General features: G+C 41.1%; 1 protein-coding gene across 1 annotated transcript in view; it reads right to left on the reverse strand.

Annotated features, from left to right (window-relative positions):
* Positions 1-24874, reverse strand: part of ttll5 (tubulin tyrosine ligase-like family, member 5) — a 46603-nt gene that overhangs the window by 12617 nt on the left and 9112 nt on the right. The window contains 17 exon segments of the mRNA XM_061062470.1: positions 691-889; positions 7530-7669; positions 9473-9660; positions 9738-10316; positions 10574-10722; positions 10861-10952; positions 11071-11217; positions 11629-11746; positions 12836-13067; positions 13346-13494; positions 14133-14195; positions 14854-14945; positions 15059-15148; positions 16076-16117; positions 16769-16863; positions 19511-19572; positions 19908-19989. Coding sequence (XP_060918453.1) covers positions 691-889; positions 7530-7669; positions 9473-9660; positions 9738-10316; positions 10574-10722; positions 10861-10952; positions 11071-11217; positions 11629-11746; positions 12836-13067; positions 13346-13494; positions 14133-14195; positions 14854-14945; positions 15059-15148; positions 16076-16117; positions 16769-16863; positions 19511-19572; positions 19908-19989 — 2519 coding nt within the window.

Genomic DNA, 24874 nt, shown 5'->3' on the forward strand with positions numbered 1-24874 from the left:
AAGACTTCAAACCTATAATAGACTTTTGTACCAGGGTCTCTCTAGTGCCCCCATTGGCAGCATTCCATTATTATTCAACTTTCAACATAAGCCTAGACAAGTCTCTCAACCAAACAATGTACCGGTAATCTATAAATTAGGAGTCATTGGCTCACCAGGAATGAGCTTTTTCCCACTGAGCACTATTGTGTTAAATGGTTTGGAAAAATAATCCCAAAATAGCTGTGCAACTGCTAACATAAAAGCTTTCCTCTTGACATACGTGTATTTTGGACTATTTTGGACGGCACTGTGCTTAAGTAAGGGAATATTTTGTACAGACACAAATATTAGGGTTTTCTTGAGTAATGGCTGAATAATTTCAGACATATTCAGTCTTCATCCAGGAAAAGACATCAAACAAAAGATGTGCCACAACCCATTTCTCCTTACCTTTTTACTAAAGCAAAATTGAACATTGGAGGTTTCAGCAGGAATTTAAATAGTATGAACTACAAATCCCAGAAACATGATTCTGTTGAGACTCACAGCTTTTAACACCAAAGGCAGTAATGAGAAAGAAAGAAGAAACTTGGCCTTTATCTTGGCTAACCGTGCTCTATGGACGAGGTGTTCTCCTTTAATTATAATCAAAATACTCATGTATTGTGAATTAATGAGGGGTTGAGGCATACAACATCTGTGCTATACCTGGTGTCTGCAATGGCTTTGGTCCTGAAATTGTTGAGACTGAAGTCTTTGCTGTTGTAGTTTCTGGATGGCAAACTGAAGCTGGTAACTTCCTTGTGTGGGCTGGTAGTGCTGCTGAGGGTTCACCCCGGTCACCAAGCTGTAGGCATTCTGCATCTGGACATCCCAAAGACTCTCTTGATCCTTCACTGGCCTGTGGCTAGGAGAGCAGAAACGAAGAGAGAGGTCAGTGAGAAATTTCAGAGAATTAAAAACCACAGACACACCTGTTGCACTGTAATATAAATATGTATCTTTTTTTTTCCAAGAATTCTGGTTGAATTGGGGAAAATGCTCATCTTCTGTCTCGACGAGAGTTTGATGAGAGGATCTATACCACTTTAATTTATGTCGGTTCAATATGAAGCTTTAGCCAGCATGTAGTTTGTTTAACTAAGCCAATAAAGATGAGGCAGCTGGAATGGCTCTGGTCATGCTAGTAGATAGATTTTGATACCTTTGGACTGAAGAAAGCTAGACGTTTCCCCCTGTCTGGTATTTATGCCAAGCTAAGATTATGACAAAACTTTATTTCCAGTTTTATTTTTTATCTGGTAATTGGCAAAGAAGTAGAAGAAATTATTCAAAAAAATGTCAAACTAGTACTGCCTTACACCTTTATTTGTAACTATTATGACTACTAATAGTATTAGATAGATAATAGTTTAATATAGGGGGATGAGGGTCAATCATTTTTGTTTGAATTGAGAGAGATAAGTACAAGCATAATGTTTAAATGATGACATACAAAAGTATTTCTTCTAATAAAATGATGAGGTTAGATGCTGGCAAATTAACAAATGATGCTCTCCTTTCCTTAAGGTTCTTCTAGAACAGACTGCTGGCTAAACAAATGTCCTATATTTACAGTTGATCATAACCGGAAGTATTACAAGATGGTGCAAGCTCAGTGGCAAACATTGAGCCATAATAGTAGCCCAGTAGTCGTGACAATCTTTTCCTTCTCAGTTATTCCATCATCCAACCGAGTCTACGATGTGCTAAGTAACCCCCCCCCCCCCCCCCCCCCCCCCCCCCACCACCAACACATGATCAGAAAAAAAGTGAAAAGACAAGACAGCTCACAGCATCCCAGTCGGTGGCTACTGAAGCTTCAAGTCAAAGTGTGCAAATCAGAGTCAAAGTGGAGGGCAAGCCCGTGGCTTACATCAGCTGAGCTTTAAACCTTCCCTTTTTGCCTCAGCGCTCCCCGAGCTTCATGTTCCATTCACATCACAAAGCCACAACCTGGAAAGAAAACCTTTTGACGAGCTCCACGAGTTTGTAACTGGATTATCTGTCATTAGAACTAAGCCTGTTTCAGCTTCTTTCTTTTTTTTCATTTCGGCCTCTGCTGAAGCAGTGAGGTGACCAGCTTCCCCCTCAAACATGCTGAAACTAAGCCTATGTGGAGTCTGGTGTGCTGCTGTAGATCGACCACCTCACCCAAAAATAAAGCCATAGAAAGCCCTATATTGGGAATTGCAAGGAAAATATAAATTAAATGTGGAAAAAAATAGGGATAAACAAAAACAGCTGAAGTAATGGCAATCCTTGGGGATTATAAAGACAAAAGAGATCATGGAAATTCCTTCTCCATTACTTGCAACAACATTTTTCTATTGGTCTGGAGTAAACGGAAACATTGTAGACTAAAATAACAATGGCTTCTTTATTTTTAGAACCAAGCCATGATAAGCTCTAAAATTAGAATTAAATTAATCTTGAACAACAATGCCCACTGTGGGATAATAATCCTGTGTCACTCAAGTGAAAACAGATTCCTATCCTGTGTGGCCAGACAAAGACACAAGGGATCTTAAGCTCATGTGAACATGCTATCCGCCCATGCATTTCTCAGTTCACAAAATGGCATATATATTACAAAAACAACTGGTGTGACCAGGGGCCAATTCATTTTTTTTTTCAGCTTCTGGAAACAAAGACTTGTCTGTGAACCTTGCAAGGCCAGAGATCCTGGAAATGCCAGGAGACAAACAAAAACTGGTTCTTTGTTTACAGCAGTCATTTCCTTCAGCTTGGCTGCAGTTTGCACACTGGACCGCAGGGACCTTCAGTGCTACCATTTTATAAGTATATGGCCTTAAATGGAATCATTTTTCCGGTCAACAACATATGCTTTCTGTGAGTACAAGTTCTTCTTTCGCAGAAGGACCCCAAGGAGAGATCATTTCAAACTGTGACTGTCAACACAACACCACGCAAATAATACTACGGATCACCATCGGTTGAAAAAAAAAAACAGAGAGGGATCTTAGTTCTACAAAGTGACGTACAATTTGTTAAAAGAGGTGATAGAAAAGAACAGCTTCACATCTGACTTTCTCATCACAGCACATGTGTGGAGCTCCAACTATCTGGGACTTCCCTTCCTGCCGGACTTCTGCGAGCTGGTGTCAGCTTTCTCCCCGTTGCGCTCCCGATCCTTTAATATGCTGATATGACTTACTGTAGAACAACACAGCAGTGCGAGTCGAGCACATGTGCCGCATCAATCTAACTCAGCGTGAATGTGGGAAAATGGACAGTTTGCGATGACATCATGCCACAGCTTCTCAAAGCCCTGCCTGCATGGTCAGTGTAAACACCAACTCGCCAAAGAGTATGATGGTATTTGCAAACATTGCCCAGTGTTTGCTTACCTTGTTATAATGAAATTAATGACACCCAATAGAACGATAAGAAAAAAGGACCAGAGTTTTGGGATTCATTGCGGCATAAGTCTAGAGAGATGTTGTTGGTTTAGTCCTGCACTGAGCAAAATGGTATGCTAAAACTTCCAGAGGTCTGCATCAGGTGACAGGTTTACAGAGTTATTAGGATAACTTTACTGAGTAAAACATACATTCTGATGATATGTGAATAAAGTTCTGATGTCAAAATGACCAGTTCAGGGTTTGATGCAGGGTAAACAAACAATTGAAACTAACTTGCCAACAAGACCCCTGTAGATTGAAAAGTATAGAAAATATTAACACATCTGAACTTTCAACCAATCAATCAATCCTGAAGTGTATAGCGCCAATTCATAAGAAAAGTTATCTCAAGACACTTTACAAAAAGAGCAGGTCTAGCATGCAACATAATAATAATAATAAAATAATTACTAATATAACAAAGAGTATAAGAGTATGGTGCAAGTGTTAAGAAGATGTTTTTACATGATGTAAAGTGATGTAAATATTTTCTTCTTAGCTTGTACTAATTCACTCTGAAAATTCCAAAAACAACGGCAGCAACAATATTATTCATGAATATAGCATGATCTCTAAGTTATTGGCACTAACTCTTAAAGGTTTTATATGCGATTTTTTGATCCAGCAGATGTCGCCCCTTGAGCACCAGCATGAAACCAAAACAACTTGCGGTGCATTGTGGGTTAGCATGCTAATGCTAGCGATCTTTATTATGCTCGTATCTTCACACTGCATGTAAATTTACCCAAAATAAGCGTAATTTAGAAACACAGTTAAGCAGTGAGTACAGTATGTTATTCTTCTTTTCTCTAGTCCTTCAATTAAACAACTTTTATTCGCGAGGGGAGGAGTCAGCCGTCGGGCCGGCTATGTCAACAAACAGAAAAAAAAATCTGAAAACATCACAGACAGTGGGACTCAGGTGTTACACCCATTGTAGACAGTCATGACTCACAGAGTTATTTTCAGAGGATATACTTGATTTCTATTATATTTAAGTGCGAAAAATTGCATATAAAGCCTTTAATGTATCACTTGGCCCCTGAAAATAGTTTTATTTGAAAAATGTACAGCTATAAATGCTGTAGAGACTTACCTCTCTTTGTACTTTTTTTTTTTTTTACTGAATCACAGTACAGATGTTTCCTTACAAGTCACCAGTTTTAAAGCTAATAGTTTCTGAAAATAAACTTAGGAATGACTTTTAAAAAAACAAAACCTTAGGTCTGGCTCAAGCAACTCATTCCTTAAACAACAATACTCCACACTGGGATGTACTGTCGTGTAGGTGCGTGTATCTGCTGAATAACCTAAATCCATTCACTGGAATCTCACTGGTTCTTACCTTAAGGGTTCTCATCCATTCAACCACATCTGGTTCAAATCAATGTGAATGAAATTGTCTTTTCGTTTAAATCCAAAGGAAGAGACACATCAAACCAATTTTGTGGAAACTTTCTCCACCATCAAAGACGTTTTAAATTGTCGCCTGATTAGCTGAGCTGTTGGTTCTGCGTATGGGCTGTTATAAAATCCTTTGGAATGGTAAATCCTTTTTAAAATTCGACCAAGTCAAACAACAATGTACCAAAATATTGAATAAGCTAAAAATACCTCGCACAGGCCGAGGTTCTGGTACCTCTTAATGTGTTTGAGGGAATGTTGCACCGCGGAGATGATAGTTACCGGTCATTTGTACGTAGAGGGAGAAGATAATAGGGGAGGCAATTTTTATGTCAAGGGTGCAGAGAGAAGCAGCCATGTCCTGCTACTGACTTTATAAAAGACAGACTTGGAGCTGGAATCCACAACTGTATAAGCAAACCAAACCATTCCAAACTGAGAGGAATAAGCCAAAAAGAGAAGAAGAATTGACTTCTTAAAACACCAAATTATAACAAAGATGAAAGAGTTAGTGTTGTAACTGCTCAAATCATGAAACAAGTGGGTCAAATAGTCATCACCATAAATGTAACACAAGGCCAAACACCAGATAAGACCCCAGAGTTTAGTTGTTGTTGTATGAAGACGTGCAGAGGTGTGAGGCAGCAGCTCTCAGAGTGCTGATGCAGCATACCTGCTAGATCCTGGCAGCGGCACTTCAAAGAGCTGTGCTCCCCTTTGAAACCCATCGTACTTCACCCCTGTGGTTGCTTTAAGAGCCAGTGTGCTTAACAGCTTCAGTATGTTTGGCACAAACCCTGAGCCTGAGTGAAGGAGGGGGGACGACTCAGGAAATTCTGTGTTATAAGAAACAGCGCCAAGGTGAAATCAAGGCAATTTATCCTTATATCTTATTAAAAAACATTTCACTACAATAAGAGGTGAAAGCCAAAACCTTTGCTTGCTTTGTACGGCAAGCCAGTGACTGATTGGAAGATGTATGGAGCTATGGATTTTTCTGGACTGTTTTAAAATAACTGAACTGCTACTGTATGTAACTCCATCGTTGATTTATTAGCCTGAAATTTAAAAAGCTGAAAGCTGTACTCATTTATTCTCTGATTTATGAAGTGTCAAAGCAATGTATGTAGAGATTTTTTTAAAGGGAAAGACTTAATACAAAGATGAAATAGAGGATCAGGAACAACAGAGCTCTAAAGTTTAAAAGGAGTATCATATTTTAAAGCTACAAAAGGTTTTCTTTGAAATCACAAATTCTATAAAACTATTCTATTTTTCGTTTGTGGAAATAAAAACGTTTTAAAAAAAGGAGAAGGCCAGACATTCCAGGAATTCTCTGACAGCTTGATACACAAGGAAGAGCTGAACTGGAAAAACAGAGGCCAAGATCAAGGCCAAGCTGTCTGAGACTTTGTCACTCAAGTATCAAGACGAAAATAAAAAGGGAGTAGACGCTTATCCTTCAATGAATTACACTTTCAGTATCCAATAGGTTTATTATCCTGGCGTGGAGACGTGTAGCATGACCGTGGGATCACACTCGGCCCTTCTGTTTCCTTCCTTCTCTCTTCAGAGCAAAGTGAGAGGGGTGTGAGGGGGTGAGAAGAAGGGGGAGGGGTGGGGTTCAATGGGTGTTGACTTTGTCCCCTTACCACCGCCTCCACCCCGTCAGCATGCTTCACACACTCCCCCGTACTCAGCGGCCAATTCTACTTTTACTTAACTCCAACAAGCAGAGTTGAAAAAGGGAACAAAATGCCAGTTTCCATAATAGTGTTCAACGAGTCTGCCCAGAGGTGTGTTGGCACCCTGGAGTTCTTTTCCAAACACTAATAATGTCCAATCTAAAAAGTCGTCAAAGACCATTTAAAAAGCCTTTACGTTCTATTGAGTGTGACCAAACAGGCTTACACAATCTGAAACGGATAGAAAGTTGATTACACAGGAAATCTTCAAGACATTAGTTTGGCCAAGTGAATAATACTTAATGCATGAATATTTTAATTCTCACAGAGAAGACACAAACAGCAGCTCCCCTGCGGTTTAACATTGAACTCGAGCACCTGAGCTCTGCAGACCTCACTGATGTCATATTCTTAAAGAGAAAATTTACTGTGTATTCAAACTTCATCGTTGGTGTAGTTGTACATGAGCAGGTCATCTCAAACTTTAAGTTATAAGACCGAGACTTCAGCTTTTGTGTTTTGTAGCAGGAAGGATGGTGTCCTTGCTTTATGTTAGATCTTTCCAATATCGTGTTCTCCCATATTTTTTCCCAAAGGAAACACAAGACAAAGGGTTTGTATGGCAGTTTATCTATGCTGAAGCAGACAGAAGTATTTTTGTATTATGTTTCGGGACATTTTGACTTATATAGTACAGCTGATGAGAGACAAGAAATGTGTAGAGGAAGGTGGGAGTGACGCATCAAAGGTCCGACATGGAGAGTCAAACCTGCAACCGATGCATCATTGACTGTACTTTTCTATTTATTATGGAGCTTTCAACTTCTCTGTTTGAATTATTTAATTAAAAAAGAAAATACCCCGTTTAAAGAGCTGTTTAAAATAATAGTTTTGTAGGTGCAGTATTGCTTAACCTATGTTTTAAATTCAAATTTATGAAAAATATAAAGTCCCTTCATATGTTTTGCATAATGCGACATGTTTTCAGACTCACCTAATGCTGCCACAGAGATCCTTTCCAGAGTGAACAGCTTTGACTGGCCGATGGGTGGTAGCAGTAGCATGCCCCACTCGGGGGTTTAGTGTGAAGCTCTCTCTGCCCAGCATCCTGTTGGCCAGGTTCAGGTTTGTCAGCTGTGGAAGGCGGAGAAAAATTTCAACAAATGATTTAACACAAACATTGAGTCACTTCTATCAAACAACAAAAACTTCTAGGCGTCCGAATGTCTAGAGCAGTGGACATGTATGATGAATAAGCACTCATATGCTGTTCCTCCCTACATCCACCATTCATTCTCCTGTGTCTGGGGGCTATGTGAAATGTACACACAGCACATGGCACAGCTAGTCTCCACTCAGCACTAAATCCAGGTGGCCCCCTCCCCGTTCTCCATCTCGAGCAGGATCAGTTATCATGACTTGCCAGCTCAAAAGTGTTTACAGCAACATCAGGACTTCTGTAGCAACTGCCCCTCTGTCCTGCTCTGCACTGCCCTGTGAATTATGTGCAGAGAAATCTAAAGGGAGAATGAATTATATCGCTGTGGCATTTTATTTACTTTATTTCCTCTGGTGCACTTAATGGCGTATTGGGAAAGTTGTAATGCTGCCAAGCCTTGTACAATGTGAACAATCTGTAGATTACTTTTAAAAGGTAGACCGGTTGTATTAAAAAACTTAGGGTAAACACACATGAGGGTGCCAATATCTCTGTGTTTTTAGACAACATCGCATATGTTACTGATGGTGTGGTGAGATTTAATTGTTATAGATGAATGTATTTATAATATAGCCATAATGTCCTATAATCTAAGGTCACATGTACCAGCCTGTGAGACCAAAGAGTTACACAGGTGTCTTCTACACAAAGCAGCCCAGGAGTATATTAATTTTATAAGAGGTGGCAATGCCTGGCTTAACTCAATTTCACAATTTGTATACATGTGGCTTAGCATGAGAGAAACTAATTACTGAAACCTCAGAGGTCACCTACTTTAGTGCAACAGGGTGTTGTTCATGTTTACAAAGTTCTCCATTTAGTGCAGCAAGTGGTTTAATGACTTCCAATCTGAGCTCTTAAAAAAATAACACCGAATGTACAGTGGACCTAAAGTGCAGAAACACTGGATTATATAACTACCCAAAATAAACTGCTGCCAAGCCCTGGATTAAGTATTCATTTGAAATACAGAAAACACCCTTCAGATAGACAGAATAATGTACAGTCAGAAGGGAGCCATAAAATCAGCAGTATGTGTGGTCTGGTGCCATCACACACACAAAAAAAAACTTTGACAGAAAAAAAACCCCAGTGAGGAGGAGAAGGAGGGAGGAAAGTTTGCAGGGCTCCCCTGGCGGAATGACAAACCTTTGGGGAATATAGGAGGTGGTGGTGATGGAGCCAACTGAGCTGCCGCTCCTCCGCTCAGTGCCAATTTGCCACATTCCTCTATTTATAAGCATTAATTACCACAAAAAGAGGCTGCTTTTTTAAGTATCAACAGAAATCACTCCCCCATGGTGAATCTGATAATGAGACCTCACACGGAGCGGAGGCTTGATGCGGCTCACCACTGTTTAGGGCCAGCCAGCTACAAACTCCCACTTCCAGAACCCCCCCTCATCCCCCACCTTCCTCCTCAACGGCTGGAGGAGGAAGGTGCACGGTGCGAGGCACTAGACCCTCTGGCTCCAACAGGTCTGCTGAATGAATGAATGAGCAGCTAGATGCGGCGAATCAGCATGGGGTCAGAGCCAGGTTTTACACATCGACAAAGACAAATATCAGAGACCTCACAGTGAGAGACTACTGCACCAGGGCCAGTTTCTTCTTCTTTACAATAAACATGACACATCTTGATTTACAGGTCGTTTAATATCTCTACATTCCTTCTTATTCTTGGCTGTCGTCTCAGGTTAGAAATATGATGAACTCACATGCTGTGTCAACAGGTTGATGTGGCTGGAGCTGGCCGAGTGGCGAGCGACCTGCTTGTTGGCCAGCTTCTGCAGGGCGGAGATGAAGGCCTGCTGGTTGGACTGGGCTTGGGCAGACAGGGAGTTTAATTCCTTGATCGTCCCGGCTGAGTTTGACTTCAGCTTACTGGAGCTGCCCCTCTTGATCACTGATAGACAGATTAACAAATGTGAGAACATGGGATGTCATAAACAACTGCAGATAAAGTAGAGAGTTTATATTTACCTTGTCCTGCTGAGGTAGGTCTGGAGAGCTTCTGGCTGTAAATGTGTGAGGCACTCGGGAGGGACGAGCCTGCTGCAGAGCTGGCTGTTGATGAAGTGAAGGACTGAATTCTCCGGAGCACCTGGGTAGGTTGCCCATTAGCGACTGTGTTAGAGCCAGAAGAAACAGCCGTCCACACCGCTCGCGGGGGCTGTGTGACCATGACCATAGATGAGTACGCAGGAGGGTCGGAGAGAGTCTCTGATAGACAGAACTGAGACTTTGCCAAGGACTGTGCATAGGACGGCGGCTGAGGAGGTGGTGGCGGCGGCGGACAATGCAGAGGCTGGGATGTTTGAGCCGAAGAGCAATGCTGATGATAAATATGTGTGCAGTCTAAAGTCGCAGGAAAGCTGGAGCAGTGCTGGGAGGCCTGGACCTCCGGCTGGGATTTCACCGTTCTTAATGCTGACTGATCTTCAGTAAGAGCACAGACAGAAGGCTGACTCTCAGCGACCTTGATGTCTAGGTCACTGCTGACTTTCCCCGTGGAGAGCGATGACTCTGAAGCGCTGGAATCCTCTCGGGCCACAGGAAGAGCTGTTCAAAGGAGGAGAGAAGCCAGAGCTCCTTTATCATTAGTTAGCCATTCTTCAGCCCTGACATACATTTGTTTTCCCTGGGTGAGTGCTAATCACTGTAAGGTGACCTTATCTTCACTCTAGATGACTCATTTTTTTCCTCTTTACTTTACAACTATAAACAATTCCTGTGTACTGTGCTTGAATGATAAAATATTTAACATAAACCAGACCTACAGTTAAAAAAAGAAGGGGAAAAAAACAGAAGTAACTCACTTTTTGGAGTAGAACTGTTGCCTGAATCTCCTGCGGCATTGACTTCATGAACCTCTCTCTTCACACTCCTCACTTTTGTTCCAAGGAAGACGGTGGCTGATTTATTTTTTTGGGTGTAGAATGTCAGTAATTCCTCCAGATCGTTTTCACTATATAAAAAAAAAAAGGCGACAGGGGATACATTTGTGAAGTAGATTGAACTGACACTTTCATCAGTAGCACACACAACTGGAGGAGTAAAGATCCAAGAACCGAACAATGGTAGGTGTGCTTGCCAATTCACTAACCTTGCTGTGGAGATGTACTCTTGAAAAACACTTGTGTTTACACAATGCTCCTCTATGATATCCTCTTGTTTTTTCACCATACGGTCAGTTTCCTTAGAAGATGGGAAACAATATGACAGCAGGTTAGCTCCATATGCCCAATGCTTTGCATGTTACATCACCCGTTAGCATCGTGGCTCTGTGGTTAAGCTGTAGTCTGGACATGTGTACCTTCTTGTAACAGTGAATAAACTCCCCTAGTTGGTCGGACAGGATTCGTCTGCGTTCTTGGAGTGGAAGCTGGCGGTTGGGCAAGAGCACCTTAATGTCTTGTTGGAGGTTACTGGCTGCTCTCTTCAGGAAGCGAATCACGAGCTCCTGTGTGGATGGAAAACATCTTTTACTATCACTGCACTGAATCATTCATTTGTCCTGCTGCTCTTTTTTTTTAGGCTACCTCTGTGTGTGTTTTCTCTTTTCATGGTTTAAAGCCATTTAAAACATTGAGACATTGAATTTAATGGCCCAGAGATCCACTTTGCGAGTTCAAAATTGATTTTCCCCGAAAGTTTGAGGTCACAGACGACGATGACGACGATGATTTATGCCGTTACAATGCAGACTTTCCAATCAGGCTGACTTTAACAGAGACCACGTTTTCCTTCCATGGAGCCAGACGGATTTGTTTACATTTCACCTACAGCCAGGGTACTCATGAGTAAGTGGACGATAATAAGGGGAAATCTGGTTTATCAGGAGAGGGGGGATAAAAAAATATCATCACTGTACCATTTGGTCATTGTCCTTGTCTGGCCATGCTGGGATTGCATTTTCTCTGCTCTCTGCCAACAGTCTTTGCTGAACTCGCTGCAGGTACGAGGAAAAGGCCACCCGGGCCTGCACTTTACTGGAGAGCAAAGGAAGAGAAAAAAAATCATCAAGAGCATGAGCATGAGAAGGAGTGAAAAAGAAAAGACGCAACAGTAGATTAAATTGACAATAGGACTGAATTTGCAAAACATCTGTTACAAAAGAAATACAAGCAGTCGTAGTCTTTCCACTTGCTGACATATCCTGCAGAAAAGCGAGAGAAAACAAAAACAGGTATGTATCACCTGCTGCCAAAAGTTGTTGAAACACAGCGTACTCTGTTCTGCATTGCTATTTAAATGATAAGCTGTTTTTGTGGCACAGGTGAACTTGGAGGGAGTACTGTCAGAACATTGTAGTAAAAAAATAAATAAAAATGATTTGGAAAAAGCTGTCAAACGCAAACAATGATGATGGCGTACTATAATTTTCCTGCTTCACGCACAGTCCTGGCAAGTGCTGAGGAATTTATACAAAGTCAGACTTGTTATTGTGATTCTTTCTCAAATTATAATTTGGGGCACATTTTTAAAACAAACATTAGACCACATTCTTTGTTCCTGTTACTTTAAGAAGTATGTTTGTACACTGTATTGTATGTGTTAAACAGTATATAGCAAAGCTCATCAATAACATCAACTACTGTTGCATATCAAATGTTCTTAAAGCTGCCTGATCTTCAGCAAATGCAACTGTGGAAACACATAAAGAGCTACCTCTAATTGAATCCCAGTTGTCCTTGAAGTTATGTAGTCATAGAAAATAAATAAAAAAGTGCACCCGTTTAAATTAAAAAAACAATAATGCTATTGAAAATAAAAGCAAAAAAAATAGAGCAGATGGAATGACAGTGAACAACTGAGACAATCTTTGTAAAGAACAGATTAATAATACAAAGTTGTTTTTGGGAGAGATCTACAAGATAATATAAGGAAAATCTGTATCTTTTTTCTTAATCACAAGAATGCCCCACGCATGATAAAAGGAGGTAGTTATTCATTCACAACCTCTTTTATACTTCTTATTTAATAGGGAAAGGGAGGGAAGTGAGGCTGAAGAAAATACAGTAGGGGAAGAAGATGAGAGCAGCAGCCAGCATGAGCAGCAGCCCAGAATACCAACTGACCTGAGGTCCCAGCCCTGCTGAAGGATGTGGAGCAGGTTGACTGTGGGCCTGGCATTGTGCGCCGCTGCCTCTGAGCTGGACGGAGCCTCACTGTGGCAGCGCTCCAGTGGTGTGGCCACTTGTTTTCTTTGCTCTGCTACCAAAGCCTTGTGTGAGCCTGGCTCGAGACCTCGCTTCACCTCCTCTCCCTCCTGACTGCCGCTCGCACTCGGGGAGGCCTTGGCTTCTTTGCCTGAGGTATGCAGCATTTTAAGGAAAGACAAATGTCAGTTGCATCACTGGCATTTAGAATCAAATACACACATGCACTCGAAATAGAGTTTTTGTGTTGCTGCAATGAAATGAACTCACTCAGAGTCATATTTGGCTAACCTTACAGTGACACTGGGGAGTTATTTATTGGAAACAAAAGTGCATTAGCATGTGATGTTGTCCCACTTAGCTCTACAATCCTCAGTATTAGAAAAAAAAGCAGTTTCCTGAATGGAGGCAGAACACATCAGGGCCTACCAGATTTCTTCCTCTCAGCAGCAGAGCGATGAGTCAGGTGGCGCCGTCTCCTCTTACGTGCCTCCAGAGATAGCAGCTTCCTCTCGTACTGGACAACATGACAGCCATGGACGGCGTCCACCTGCAGCTGCACATTCCCATTCACATTTCTAAAAGAAAGAGCACGACACGTCAACACAGTGATAATAACAACAACATGAATGATTAATAAGTGTTTCATCAACAATTACAAAGCCATAGTTACAAACTCTAACTGGAGCCAGTTGTGAGACAGTGTGGTTTAGTAGCTCTTCCAGAAGCTGACGTGAGAAATAGTGATGGTCCAAAGGAGAAAGGATTAATGGTAAAAAAATAACAGCAACCGAGGTCTTAGAGAAACAACTGTCTCCATAATCTGGCCAGCTAATGAATATGGAAAAATCATAAATAGGCTTATTCTGGGGACAAATCTCCATAAAAAAATTGTGCAATAGTAAAAGCTGTGGTTAAAACTTGAAGGCCTGTACTCATTCAAATAACATAAACGCATGTTGAATAGCAATAACACAAATGTGGTTCAATAAAAAGGCACTGCACATTTACAACTATCTCTCCCCCTCTTGCCCCCCTGAACTTGACGGAGCAACGCCACATAGACAAGCTGGAAATGTTGACTGTGCAACATCTCATCAGCTGTTCCTCTCACCTATCCAATGGACAGACCAAACAAACGCCACGTTAGAAACCAGCAGTTTCCACAAACTGATGGAGAGATTTATTCCAATCCCAACCACAATGGAAAGCTCACCTTCCATGGAAAAGTCGGTTTGCCAACATGGAGTTCATTGATGTCTTTGACTCCAGATATCCGCTGAGGGAAGAAGAAGACAATCAGCAAATGACAACAATAAATCATCAAGGAAGGAGCCCCGATTAGATTAGAACACATTGTTTGCAGCAAATGTGTCAAATGAATGTCTGTGACATAGCAGTAAGCAGCCCTTTATGATATCCTACAAGGCTCAATAATATGCTTTTACAAATCCCTGCTAATAAGATCAGCCAATCAGGTACCGGTAACTAAGGGTCCAATCAGGTGACAAACCTCATATAGGTACACAAGCACAGAAAGTTATTGGAACACATACAGAGTTAAATCAATGCCAACTATGTTTCCATGTTAACCTGGTGGTTCAGTTAGTGACAAACAAGAGGTGTCATGTGTCTTCTAATTACATTTGTTTCTTGTTGAATCAAGCCGCTTGCTTGTTTTGTTCACTTTTTTCTCCTATTATGAAAAAATATTTTATTTTTTGTGTTTTTCTCGATGTGATGTTGTTTTGTCAGTCTCTTAAGTTTTAGTTATTATAGTATATTTTATAATGAAAGGGTCTAGCTGTAGGTATTACAGCATCCATTTAGTCTAAACGCCCGACTTATCTAAAGACATATTTTAATATGAGTTTCTTCATAGACTCATCCCTTGGATCTTGCAAGTGATCCGTCTGTTCCTCGTTGGCTCAGCTTACCCGTAGAGCTCCCACGTTTCTGCGGTGGGAAAGATCCTGATGAAGCCTCCTCGTCGCTCGTACTCTTCCTTTATCCTCCTCAGCACTTTGATCTGAATAAGTCAAAGAAAACAAAAGACTCATTATGAAGCAGGTTTAAAGAGTCAATGTGCTTTGGATATCCAATAAGGTCTTAATTCAATCAAATCCACAGTCAAGGCTTTACCTCCTCAGCAGTTAAGCTCAGGGTGCTGTCTGCTTGCTTGTCTTTGGAGCCCTCTGTTTCTGAGTTACTGGCTGATGCAGGCCTCTGGCGCTACAGGGGAGAGACAATGTCACTCTCAACTAATGCAAACCATCTATAATCGTTCCTCTTCCAGCTTAACGTGAGCTAATGCTAAAAAAATAGTAAAAGTAACTTTAAATTTAAGCTTGTAGGGGGAAAATAAATTAATATATTGTTGGTAAAAAAGTGTATTTCTGAAAACCAACAAATTGGAAACATAATTCCTATTAACATATGGAAAATGTTGAACCTACACCTCTTTAAACACAAAACACCCTCCCTTCTTTTCTCTCCATTACATAAATGGAGCATTTTTGTTGTGCACTGGCATTCCTGGCTGCCTCCACACTGCATGTACTACCAGGCTGTGATTGACAACTTTGGCATTTGAGTTGAAACCTGGCCCAGCCAAGGGGGGGCACAACCCCACAGGATCGCATACAGAATTTGTCATCCAAATAGCAGGGGGATTACATTTAATTTGTTCGACGTGGCTGGGGGGATTCAAAGGACGCCAAAAAGTGACATGGCCTAATCCCTCAGAAAAAGACCCAACTGTTGGCCCTCATCAAAAGTAAAGGCAGAGGATGGGTTGTCTGAAGGCCCCTGGAGTGCTCAACATGTGTGACAGCTGCTGCTTCAGTGCCAGGCTTGTTTTAGGTACATCTGAGCAACTGACTATATGAATAAAGTTTCTGAGTTTTTAATCAGGAGGTGCATTGCAGTATTAAAAGCACTTTGTTTATTGAGGCCACTAATGGAATGAGAACTCTCAATACAGCATTAGGAATCAATATAAGCAATCTGTCTGTCACTGTGAAAAATAGCAAAGCCACATAATCAAATAAGCAGAAAGCAGAAGGCAATTTCTTACCGACAGTGTAAGTGGCATCAGAGGGTTGCAAAAAAAGGAACAAGGCAAAAGAAGATTAATATGTCTGAGTCTGAAAAACTCACCATTCTGCTGTATGCACAGGCTGTGGGTGCAGAATGAGGTTTCTAAGAGGAAATAGGTGAACACAATGAGACTTTGACGTTAATGTTCCTGAAGGCAACATCAAACCCCAAGCATGCTACATTTACATGCAACAATGCCGAATTGTTCCTGCATGTCTAAATAGGCTCTTTACACAATATAAGGTGGGGTAAAAATCTGTCTGATTTAGTTATCTCCCTCCAGCAGACTGTGCGCCAACTCTGGGTGCAGTAGTTAAGGCGATGGAGCCAAGTGCATTTGCTGTTGTGGCATCATTAGGCAACAAGCCCTACAGAGAGCATTAGTCATTTGATTAGAAATGATAAAACAATAAGTCACAGAGCGTAGCACTTACAAACTGATGTCACTCAAACAAGATAATTACATTAGCAGTTGTTTTGCATTACAGTGAATTTTCCATGAGGGTATGAGAGGAGCTCAATGGCAGTGGCAGGAATGTAGTGTAAGCAACAGAGAGGTGAAGACAAGAATGGGAATGTTTCACAAGGAAGGGTGAATGAGTGCAGTGCTTGGCCTGGGTCTTTGCTCTGTGTGTGTGGTGGGTGTGTGTGTGTGTGTGTGTGTGTGTGTGTGTGTGTGTGTGTGTGTGTGTGTGTGTGTGTGTGTGTGTGTGTGTGTGTGTGTGTGTGTGTGTGTGTGAGAGCATCCAGTACCTGTGTTCTCTGGGCTGCTGGGTGCTTCATGCTGGGGTCCAGGGTGACTCGTTCAGAGCGCGGCTGTCTCGACAGGGGGTCCTGACATACAAAGCCTGTGGAGACACACAAGAGTTATAAAAGCGTGTATATATATATGACATCAGATGTTAAATATGTTACTCATTCTGATGACCTTCATGCATTGCATCAGTTTTTACGACAGTGGAGGGAGAGAAATAGAGCATTTTACAGGGACATAGAAACGTTAACAATTTAATTTGAGTTTAAAAACATAATCATTGTTTCCTTAACTTTATAGAACAGGAAGAATATGTAGATGTGGTTACATATTACTGCCTGATACAACAAAATCCAACAAACATGAACCCCTGATCTTGCTTAAAGGGAGGGTTCAACATTTTTGGAAAGCACTTATTCCCTTTCTTGCCAGTAGTTCGAAAAGAAGATTGATATCACTCTCCCATCTGTACATTTAAATGCAAAGCTGCATCATGAAGTATGTAAGTTTAGCCCATAGGAGAGGTATCGGTCTTTTACTTTCAGAAAGTACATTTCAAATATTTACCAAAGCTTTTAACTATTCTTTAACTTTGTTGTCAGGTTAAGACGGTACCTTTGTTTTGCAGCTCAACCCATTTACATTTAAGTGCACCTTTGTTTGTTAATAATAGAGCAGGAAAATGTTTGTAATTCCCATTTCCCACTAATATGTTTGCCCTGAGAACTATGATGAAAAATCTATGATGTTGTTTAACATTTCTCAAACTTCCTTGAAGCTAATTTGTTTAAAAGTGAAATGCTAAAGAAGAATGTTCATTTTATTTCTTGCAGTCAACACTCCAGTCAAATTAATTCTATTGACAGCTTGGAGCTTGAGGCTGTTTGTTCTACATCTTCCAAGTCGTCAGGTAAGAATCAGGCCCCCGCCGTGCTCTTGCTGAAATACTGCAATTATTACAAACATGGGTGACACACGGCTGACAGCTACACACAGGCAGAAAATAAATGCTAATGGAATGCTGTCATTATTTACAGGTCTGGGATGCAGCCCAAGTGTTATCAGCCAACAGCGACTTAGTTTGTTGGGTACATAATAGATGTGCTATGTTTTACATGCCACTGCTCATTTTCCCCCGACCCGCTGTAACGTCTCCGTCCAAAGATAACTGGCAATTTATGATTCTACTCTTTCATTTAATGAGCCTGAGGGGAGGGTTTCAAGCCACAGCATGGCCTAGGCTGAGACGCACATGCATATTTGCACTCTCACGCACTCACAAACACACAGGCAACAGACAATATTGCCATTCCTATAATATCATTAGCCTGGAACCGCATGACAGATTTACAGTCCAGTGTCAGTTTAGATGGACGCCTGCAAATCAGGTGGCTCCATGCATCCTGTGAACAGTAACAAGGACCAATCATAGGATGAAGTGAAGTTAAATAATCAAGAGACGTGACGCTTTGGATAATGTTTACTTCATGTTCACTTTGGACTTTCATCTACGAGGAAAAAGAAAAGATCTGACTGTCTGTGGTAGTAAAGAGATTATGAGATTCTCCTCTGTTTTAACTTGCATTTCAAAAATATTAAAAGCTCTTCCTCTGCAAAAGAACTGAGTAATTAAGAGGGGAGACGCAACAGAGACACATCTCGTTCCCTGCTGCAACACTTCAGTGTAAACAGTATTTATCTCTGCCTTGGGCCCGGCAATTTAATGTCTTCATGCTAAAGATTGCTGCACTTTGACAAGTCGGATCCAGTTTCTCAAGAGAGCTTAATGACTTCAGAACAACAAAGGCCTCCGTCAGATATTCTGTCCGCAAGTCATTAACTGTCAATTAATGAAGGCTGTGGTTTGTTCTCTCAACACTGGAGCTACAATTATGAAGCCGTACAGCTATTATCTGCAGTTTGCACAAACTCAACAAGGGAAACATAACACAACGCACAATGGACGATTGTCTACACCTGCTTTAAACCTGTTGGTTACAAGAAGACTGGAGTTTACAGCTTTGGAGTGAGGCTAGTGAAGAAAAAGCTGCTTTAATTACAGCCATTTTTACAGAAAACAAAACATTTCCAACATACAAGCTAATATTTATTCTTAAATGACAAATTCCTTTTTTTAAAGTTTATTTTTGGGTGCTTTTTATGCCTTTACACGACACTCGATAGAGTCAGAAATCATGGAGAAAGAGAGTGGGGAATAACATAGGGGAAAGGAGCCACATGTCAGATTAGAACCAGGGCCAACCACTTAGGCGACTATAGCCTCTGAACATAGCAAGAAGCTACTGACACACCCCCAAGAAATGTATTTTTAAGAATGGAAAAGACTGATCATTACAAAAAAATAACTGACTCCTCCATTACTCACAATGTTTTAAGTTAGTTCCACATTCTGTTCATTTATTTCAAATGTCTGTATTCTGATGAGGATGTTTATTTGTTAGGATGATGATGATTTCATGTTCATGTATAAACCTTCTTCTTCTAACATTTAAGTGTGGTTTATGACAGAACAGAAAAAGTCAGAGTGTGTTCTCAGATTTTTATGGTTCAGTTATTTGATATTCAGCATTATACACAAGCACATAAGTTACAAGTGTTTTCAGAAACATAACACAGCTATAAAAAGTGAATTTATACAAAGTGAACTTTTATCACGTGCAATCATTGTGCAAAACTTTGGAATCAAACTGCTTTGAGTCATTGTTCCAGCATGCACTCACCTACAAGTGATAACATGTCTGCAATCATGCTGGCCTTTATCTTCAGATCCAATGGAGCATCACTGTAAATAAGCAGATTTTTATTTTTTTTTAAAACGAGGCAACAAAGAAGACAAAGATAAGAAATAACAACATATACACAAGAACAGGGGAGAGCTGAGGGTAGAACTGTCATAGAGGTGGGGACAGATTTCTTGTTTCACCTTGAGCAGCTCAGATATAACATCGTTTTTTAAGAAAAACAACATTAGTTTGTAACAAGCAAAACACAAACAATCATATATTCTATTAAAAATTTGTAGAAAATCCCCAATTTCCAGTAGCTGAGTAGTAACAACAGTTTCAGTAAGGAAGTCTCTTAAAAATACAAAATGAAGACAAAAACAGTGTCACTCACCAGGCCAGGGAGGGAGAAAGGTTCACCTCTAACAACCAGGGTTTGAGGTTGGAGTCAATGAGCACATCAAAACCATACAGCTCTACAAAGGGAAACACAAATTAATCAAGTTTTCTACATAAACATGGCAACTAGCAGAAAGAGAGGCAGAATTTAAAAAAAATGTAAGAGCAGCTAACTCAAATGAAAGATGAAGGGTATCAAAGTCACAAGAAGGCATCGATGCTCTGTTATGTTGAAACATGGCCTTTATATCATTCTGCCTTTCTGCTACTGATTACATGCACGTTATATATCCAATCACTCAAGAGAGGAATATTCAACAAAGCCTGCTACCGAGGGACTGGCTCAATTACATTAACTAAGTACAAACACATTTCATCTGTCTTAAGACTGCTCACGTAAGAAGGCAGATCAAAAACACCCCGTGGCGGTATAGATGTTTCATACATACAGTCAATAATTTTCTCATGTCAGTGAAGGTTAAACAGTCCACGTAATGTCAGTGCCTATTAACAAGAAGGACTGTGCAGTGTATGGGGACCAGATTAGTATTTTTCCCTCGACATAGAAGTAGTATCTTGTACAACTAGGGCAATAAAAGATAGCTTTCAGAAGCACAACGTTGAAAATGTGACAGTGTGACCCCAAGGACAGAAATCGAGGGAAGTAGAAAACCTTGAGCCATAAATTGTGTAACATATGCCTTAGCATTAAGTTACACAATAAAAGGCTTTTAAGAAAGTGGTCAAAAAGTTCCCTGTATAAAAAATACACCCATTCTATTCCAATATTCCCTCTCGTTTCACTGATATACGGCTCCCTGCGACAGAGCTGGCTTATGTGCCCTATGAAAGCACTCAGGCTGCTCTGGGGAGTGTCACCATATGAGCCAACGACCCGCCGGCCCGAGCTGCAGCGTGCAGGGAAACCACAATATTTTACTGGGATAGGGCAAAGCCCCACCATCAAGCCAGGAGAAAAATCCTTATTGCACTTCAAAAGAAAAGACTGTGTGGAGAACAGGCCAGGGGGGTTGGGGGTTTCAAAGCTGCCAGAACCAGCGCTGTTTGTTCAGGGATCTCAGGTCAGTGCCAGTGTTAAGCATACAAAAGCCAGCGAGACAGGGAGCTATGGCTTGATACTGCACTAAGTTGAATAAAGGGGGCTGAGGAATTGTAGTCAAGCACAATAACTTAACATTTTTTGGAGAGAACAAATCTCCACCCTGGCCATAAAGAATGCGGAGGCAATGCAATAAATCTGTAAGTTAAATTATGCGTTTTATTCTAAATGAATCTATCTGGGGCTACATGGGTGTTGCTCCACCAGAATTGCAGTTTAAGTGCAAAACAGATTGTTTGCACAATCAGCTACTTTCAGGCTAGTTGGATGCTTGGTCAAGTCTCTGCAAGTAGATAAATGCTATTCAAAGTCTAAGGCCACATTATCTGACTTTCCATTCAACAAGCACTGATTTTACACAAAAAGATCAGTTTACTCATCATGAGAACTGAGAAAACGGTTAGCTGATGATGTCATCGGGGTTATCTCATCTCGAAGACTACAAACCTAAACCAGATAGCCTGTGCTTCATCGAGTTTTAGAGGCATGGGCACCTACCAGACAGGGAGACTCTTACAAAAGATGATATCTTACTGCACTCAAGGAAATTTGGATCCAGATTTTTTTTCCAGGCTACTTCCATTTAGACCACTTGATTTTCTAATCTGTCTCTTGTGAGTCCCCAAATGTATTGGAGTGTAATATTTAATCATGTGACTGCTCTTTTAATACTTAAACATATTTCCTGAAACCTTAACAGAATGTTTTTTCTCCAATTATGTTTTCATTACACGTATTATGAGAAGTAGGAGAAAATGCACAGTGCATTATGTTCAATGGTTTATATTACATGGGTCAAGAGCAAGTGCCGCTATTATGTGAGGTCCAAATTGGTGTAACTGCAGACTTTATTTTTATGATGGAACTGAAAAAAAAGTTAGCCATACATCCCTGAGCCAAGACCTGCAACTGAATCTACCACTGCCATCTTTAACTTCTTTAACTCCCGAGGATGGACTGGACTCCCACTGCTAAGCTGTATGTGCTTAAGCAGAGCACTCAGGTTCTATTTTCCACTTGCAGGTTTATCCCTTTCTATCCAATTCTAGTATAAAAACACACACACAGATTGAGGCAAAAAAAGAAAAAAAAAAAGAAAAAGTAAGACGGAGAGAGTTCGTGTGTCATGCATTAGTCTTAAAGAACGGAGAGGAGAAATAAGTGGGCTTGAGCCTGCAGTGCCTCACCAGTGGCACCACAACAACAGGGGGAAAATAGGGAGGTGTTACGCTGCCTCACCAGCCCTCCGACAAGCAGGCTCCATGTGCCGTGCATTTTCCCCCAATTAGGAGCAGACGCCGCTCCTGCCCCATGAGCCTGCAGAGCCACTCGCTGCTGCTAGACAAGTTTGTTCTACGGCTCAACCGCTGCGGGGGGAGCGCTGTTAAATGTGCCCGCAGAGAGAACCACAACAAGCATCACAGACAAGGAGAGGAGAGGAGAGGCAGCGAACATCTACATCACACCCATTAAAAAGGGAAGGCAGTGAAAAAAAAAAAATGTGAGCGAGAAAAAAGGGATGATGAAGAAGATTTTTTTAGATTATTGGATGGGCGCTGCTGGAAACTTCACCACAAGAGACAAACGCCCAAAGACAATAATCTCCCCACCCTTGCCATGCAGCCTGTTGGCCCAAAACAACATAAAGAATCTCCTTCATGTGTGTTTTCTTCATAGGCAAGAACAATTGAATTACTCTTGCATCATGCAGGGGTAAATGATTGCTGCTGAACTGTTTCACTGCTGTTTCAGGGAGCAGCTTGGAGCCACAATCATTTAAAAACACTCTGAGAACAACAAATTAAAGCTACAGCTAACGCTCTACAGTCTTATTATGATAGCGAGAGCCAATCCATTAATCATCCCTGAAAAGATTTTTGAATAATACAGCAGCCACACTGTCATCACAGGCACACCAGCTCTGCGCTGCAGTGAATTGTGGGAGTATCTGACAAATGTAAAACAGAAAGAGTGGTGCACAGACGAGGGATTCGACCACACTCAGCACTTAATGAAGGACGTTCAGTGGAACACAGGACCAGTAAGTGGAATGTTTTGTGTGTAATAAAATAGGCCTTTGGCTTGGCTAATCAGATCTTAGTCAAAACATCTCGTAATCAGCATCCCTCAGCAGAAAGCCTGTCCATTAATCACACTGCAGCAGTGAGGAGCTGCATGGGTGGCATTTTCTCCCCACAGACACACACACACACACACACGCACACACAGTTCTTACCAATGCAACACAATTTTTTTATTTTTTTTATTTCTTCCCATTTGAGACATTACAGAGCTATAAAAAGATTTTGTAACTGTATGCCCATTTAGATACAGATGTGTGATTTATGCAAAGGGCAGAAATCCCATTTGAAAACAATAAACAATGTATTTAAGCCATTAATAGACATAAAAAGGCCGGGTTTAATTTGCAGTAAATTAAGATTATAAGGTGATTTACCATTTTACATGGCTCCCTTCCAGCAAAGCCAGAGTCTGTATAAAAACAATAGCTGCTTTGATCTGTGCATTCACTGCCCTAACACACATGTACACACTGCCCTGCATTCTGATGCTTTACCTGTTTACTATTACATACAGCTGTTGAGGCTAACCATTAATGCTGGGTGTACTGTGGGCTGTAGGAGGAGTGGGACCAGTAGATGTAGGATAAGTGCAAGAAAAGGAGAAAGTGAACATGACTCCTTGGTGGTTTTGGTGGGATTTATTTAAGAGACAAGAAACAGCCCACAAAGATACTAGACTGGACTCCCTGAAGCTTAGTCCGACCTGCTTGTTTGTAAAACCGGGTGCTTTACACTGGTTCCTACATGTCTCTGTACTCATACAGTCCATACATTCTCACACGAGCACGGGGAGTTTGCATGCAATGGGACCACACTGTAGGAGGAGAAGGGTGGTCCTCTGGAACCGTCAATGTCTGTCTTTGGAAACTTAATCCTGCAGAAAGACTATGAATGCTGTAATTAACTTGCCTGGGGCCATCTGAACACAACACAATTACACCAAATTCAATAGTAAAGTGATATGACTGAAGTGGGGTAACGTGCATGTTCACAGCAGACCACGGTGTATTATGTTCATAGTAAAAGGTGTAGAGCCTAATTGCTTTTGTACTTCACAATGACATTGCGAGAGTATCTATGTCTATACATGTCCCTTCAGGCTAACATATAAGATGTCAGCGTTGTTCTGCCAACACAGACATAAAAGATGGCAACAGTGCAACAACGCCCGTAATCTTGACTCTTTTAATCCATGTTCACAACCTTTCATTCTCCATTTTAAGACTTTTACTTTGTATTAGCTTTTCTACAGCATCAGATGTTTTTTTATGGAGAAGAATTTAGTTTAGTGAAGAATCTAAAGGTCATGCAGTGTGGAAATTAATATGGTATGACTTAACACCCTATGAAGCATTTTTTTTGCATGTAGGACATGTGTGTGATAAACCAAGCTACCCAAGTGAGAAACTGAATGAAAAAAAGAGCAAACTTGTTTTTCCATTCTTGATTTGGACTCTTACTCCAAAGATCTGCATTCCCTTGTTTATTCATGCCGATGAAGTGCGTATGTGATGAGCCAGGTGGAAGCTTGGTAAGCCACATTTCCCCGTAAATACCAGCATGGTCAACTTTCACACTCATTGCCCAGGCTAAAGTATGTTTTTCAACCTAGCAATGATGCTCCAGGTGCAGATAACATCTATATGCAGGAGAATGTCTGATGGTGTGAGTCAACGCTGCTATGCTCACAGCATACAACCAAAACAACCACCAATCATGGGGGGCTATTATGTCTACAGAAGCCTGTCACATCTGCAC

This window comes from Labrus mixtus, chromosome 18 (genome assembly GCF_963584025.1).
Source record: "Labrus mixtus chromosome 18, fLabMix1.1, whole genome shotgun sequence".
Classification (NCBI taxonomy): Eukaryota; Metazoa; Chordata; class Actinopteri; order Labriformes; family Labridae; genus Labrus; species Labrus mixtus.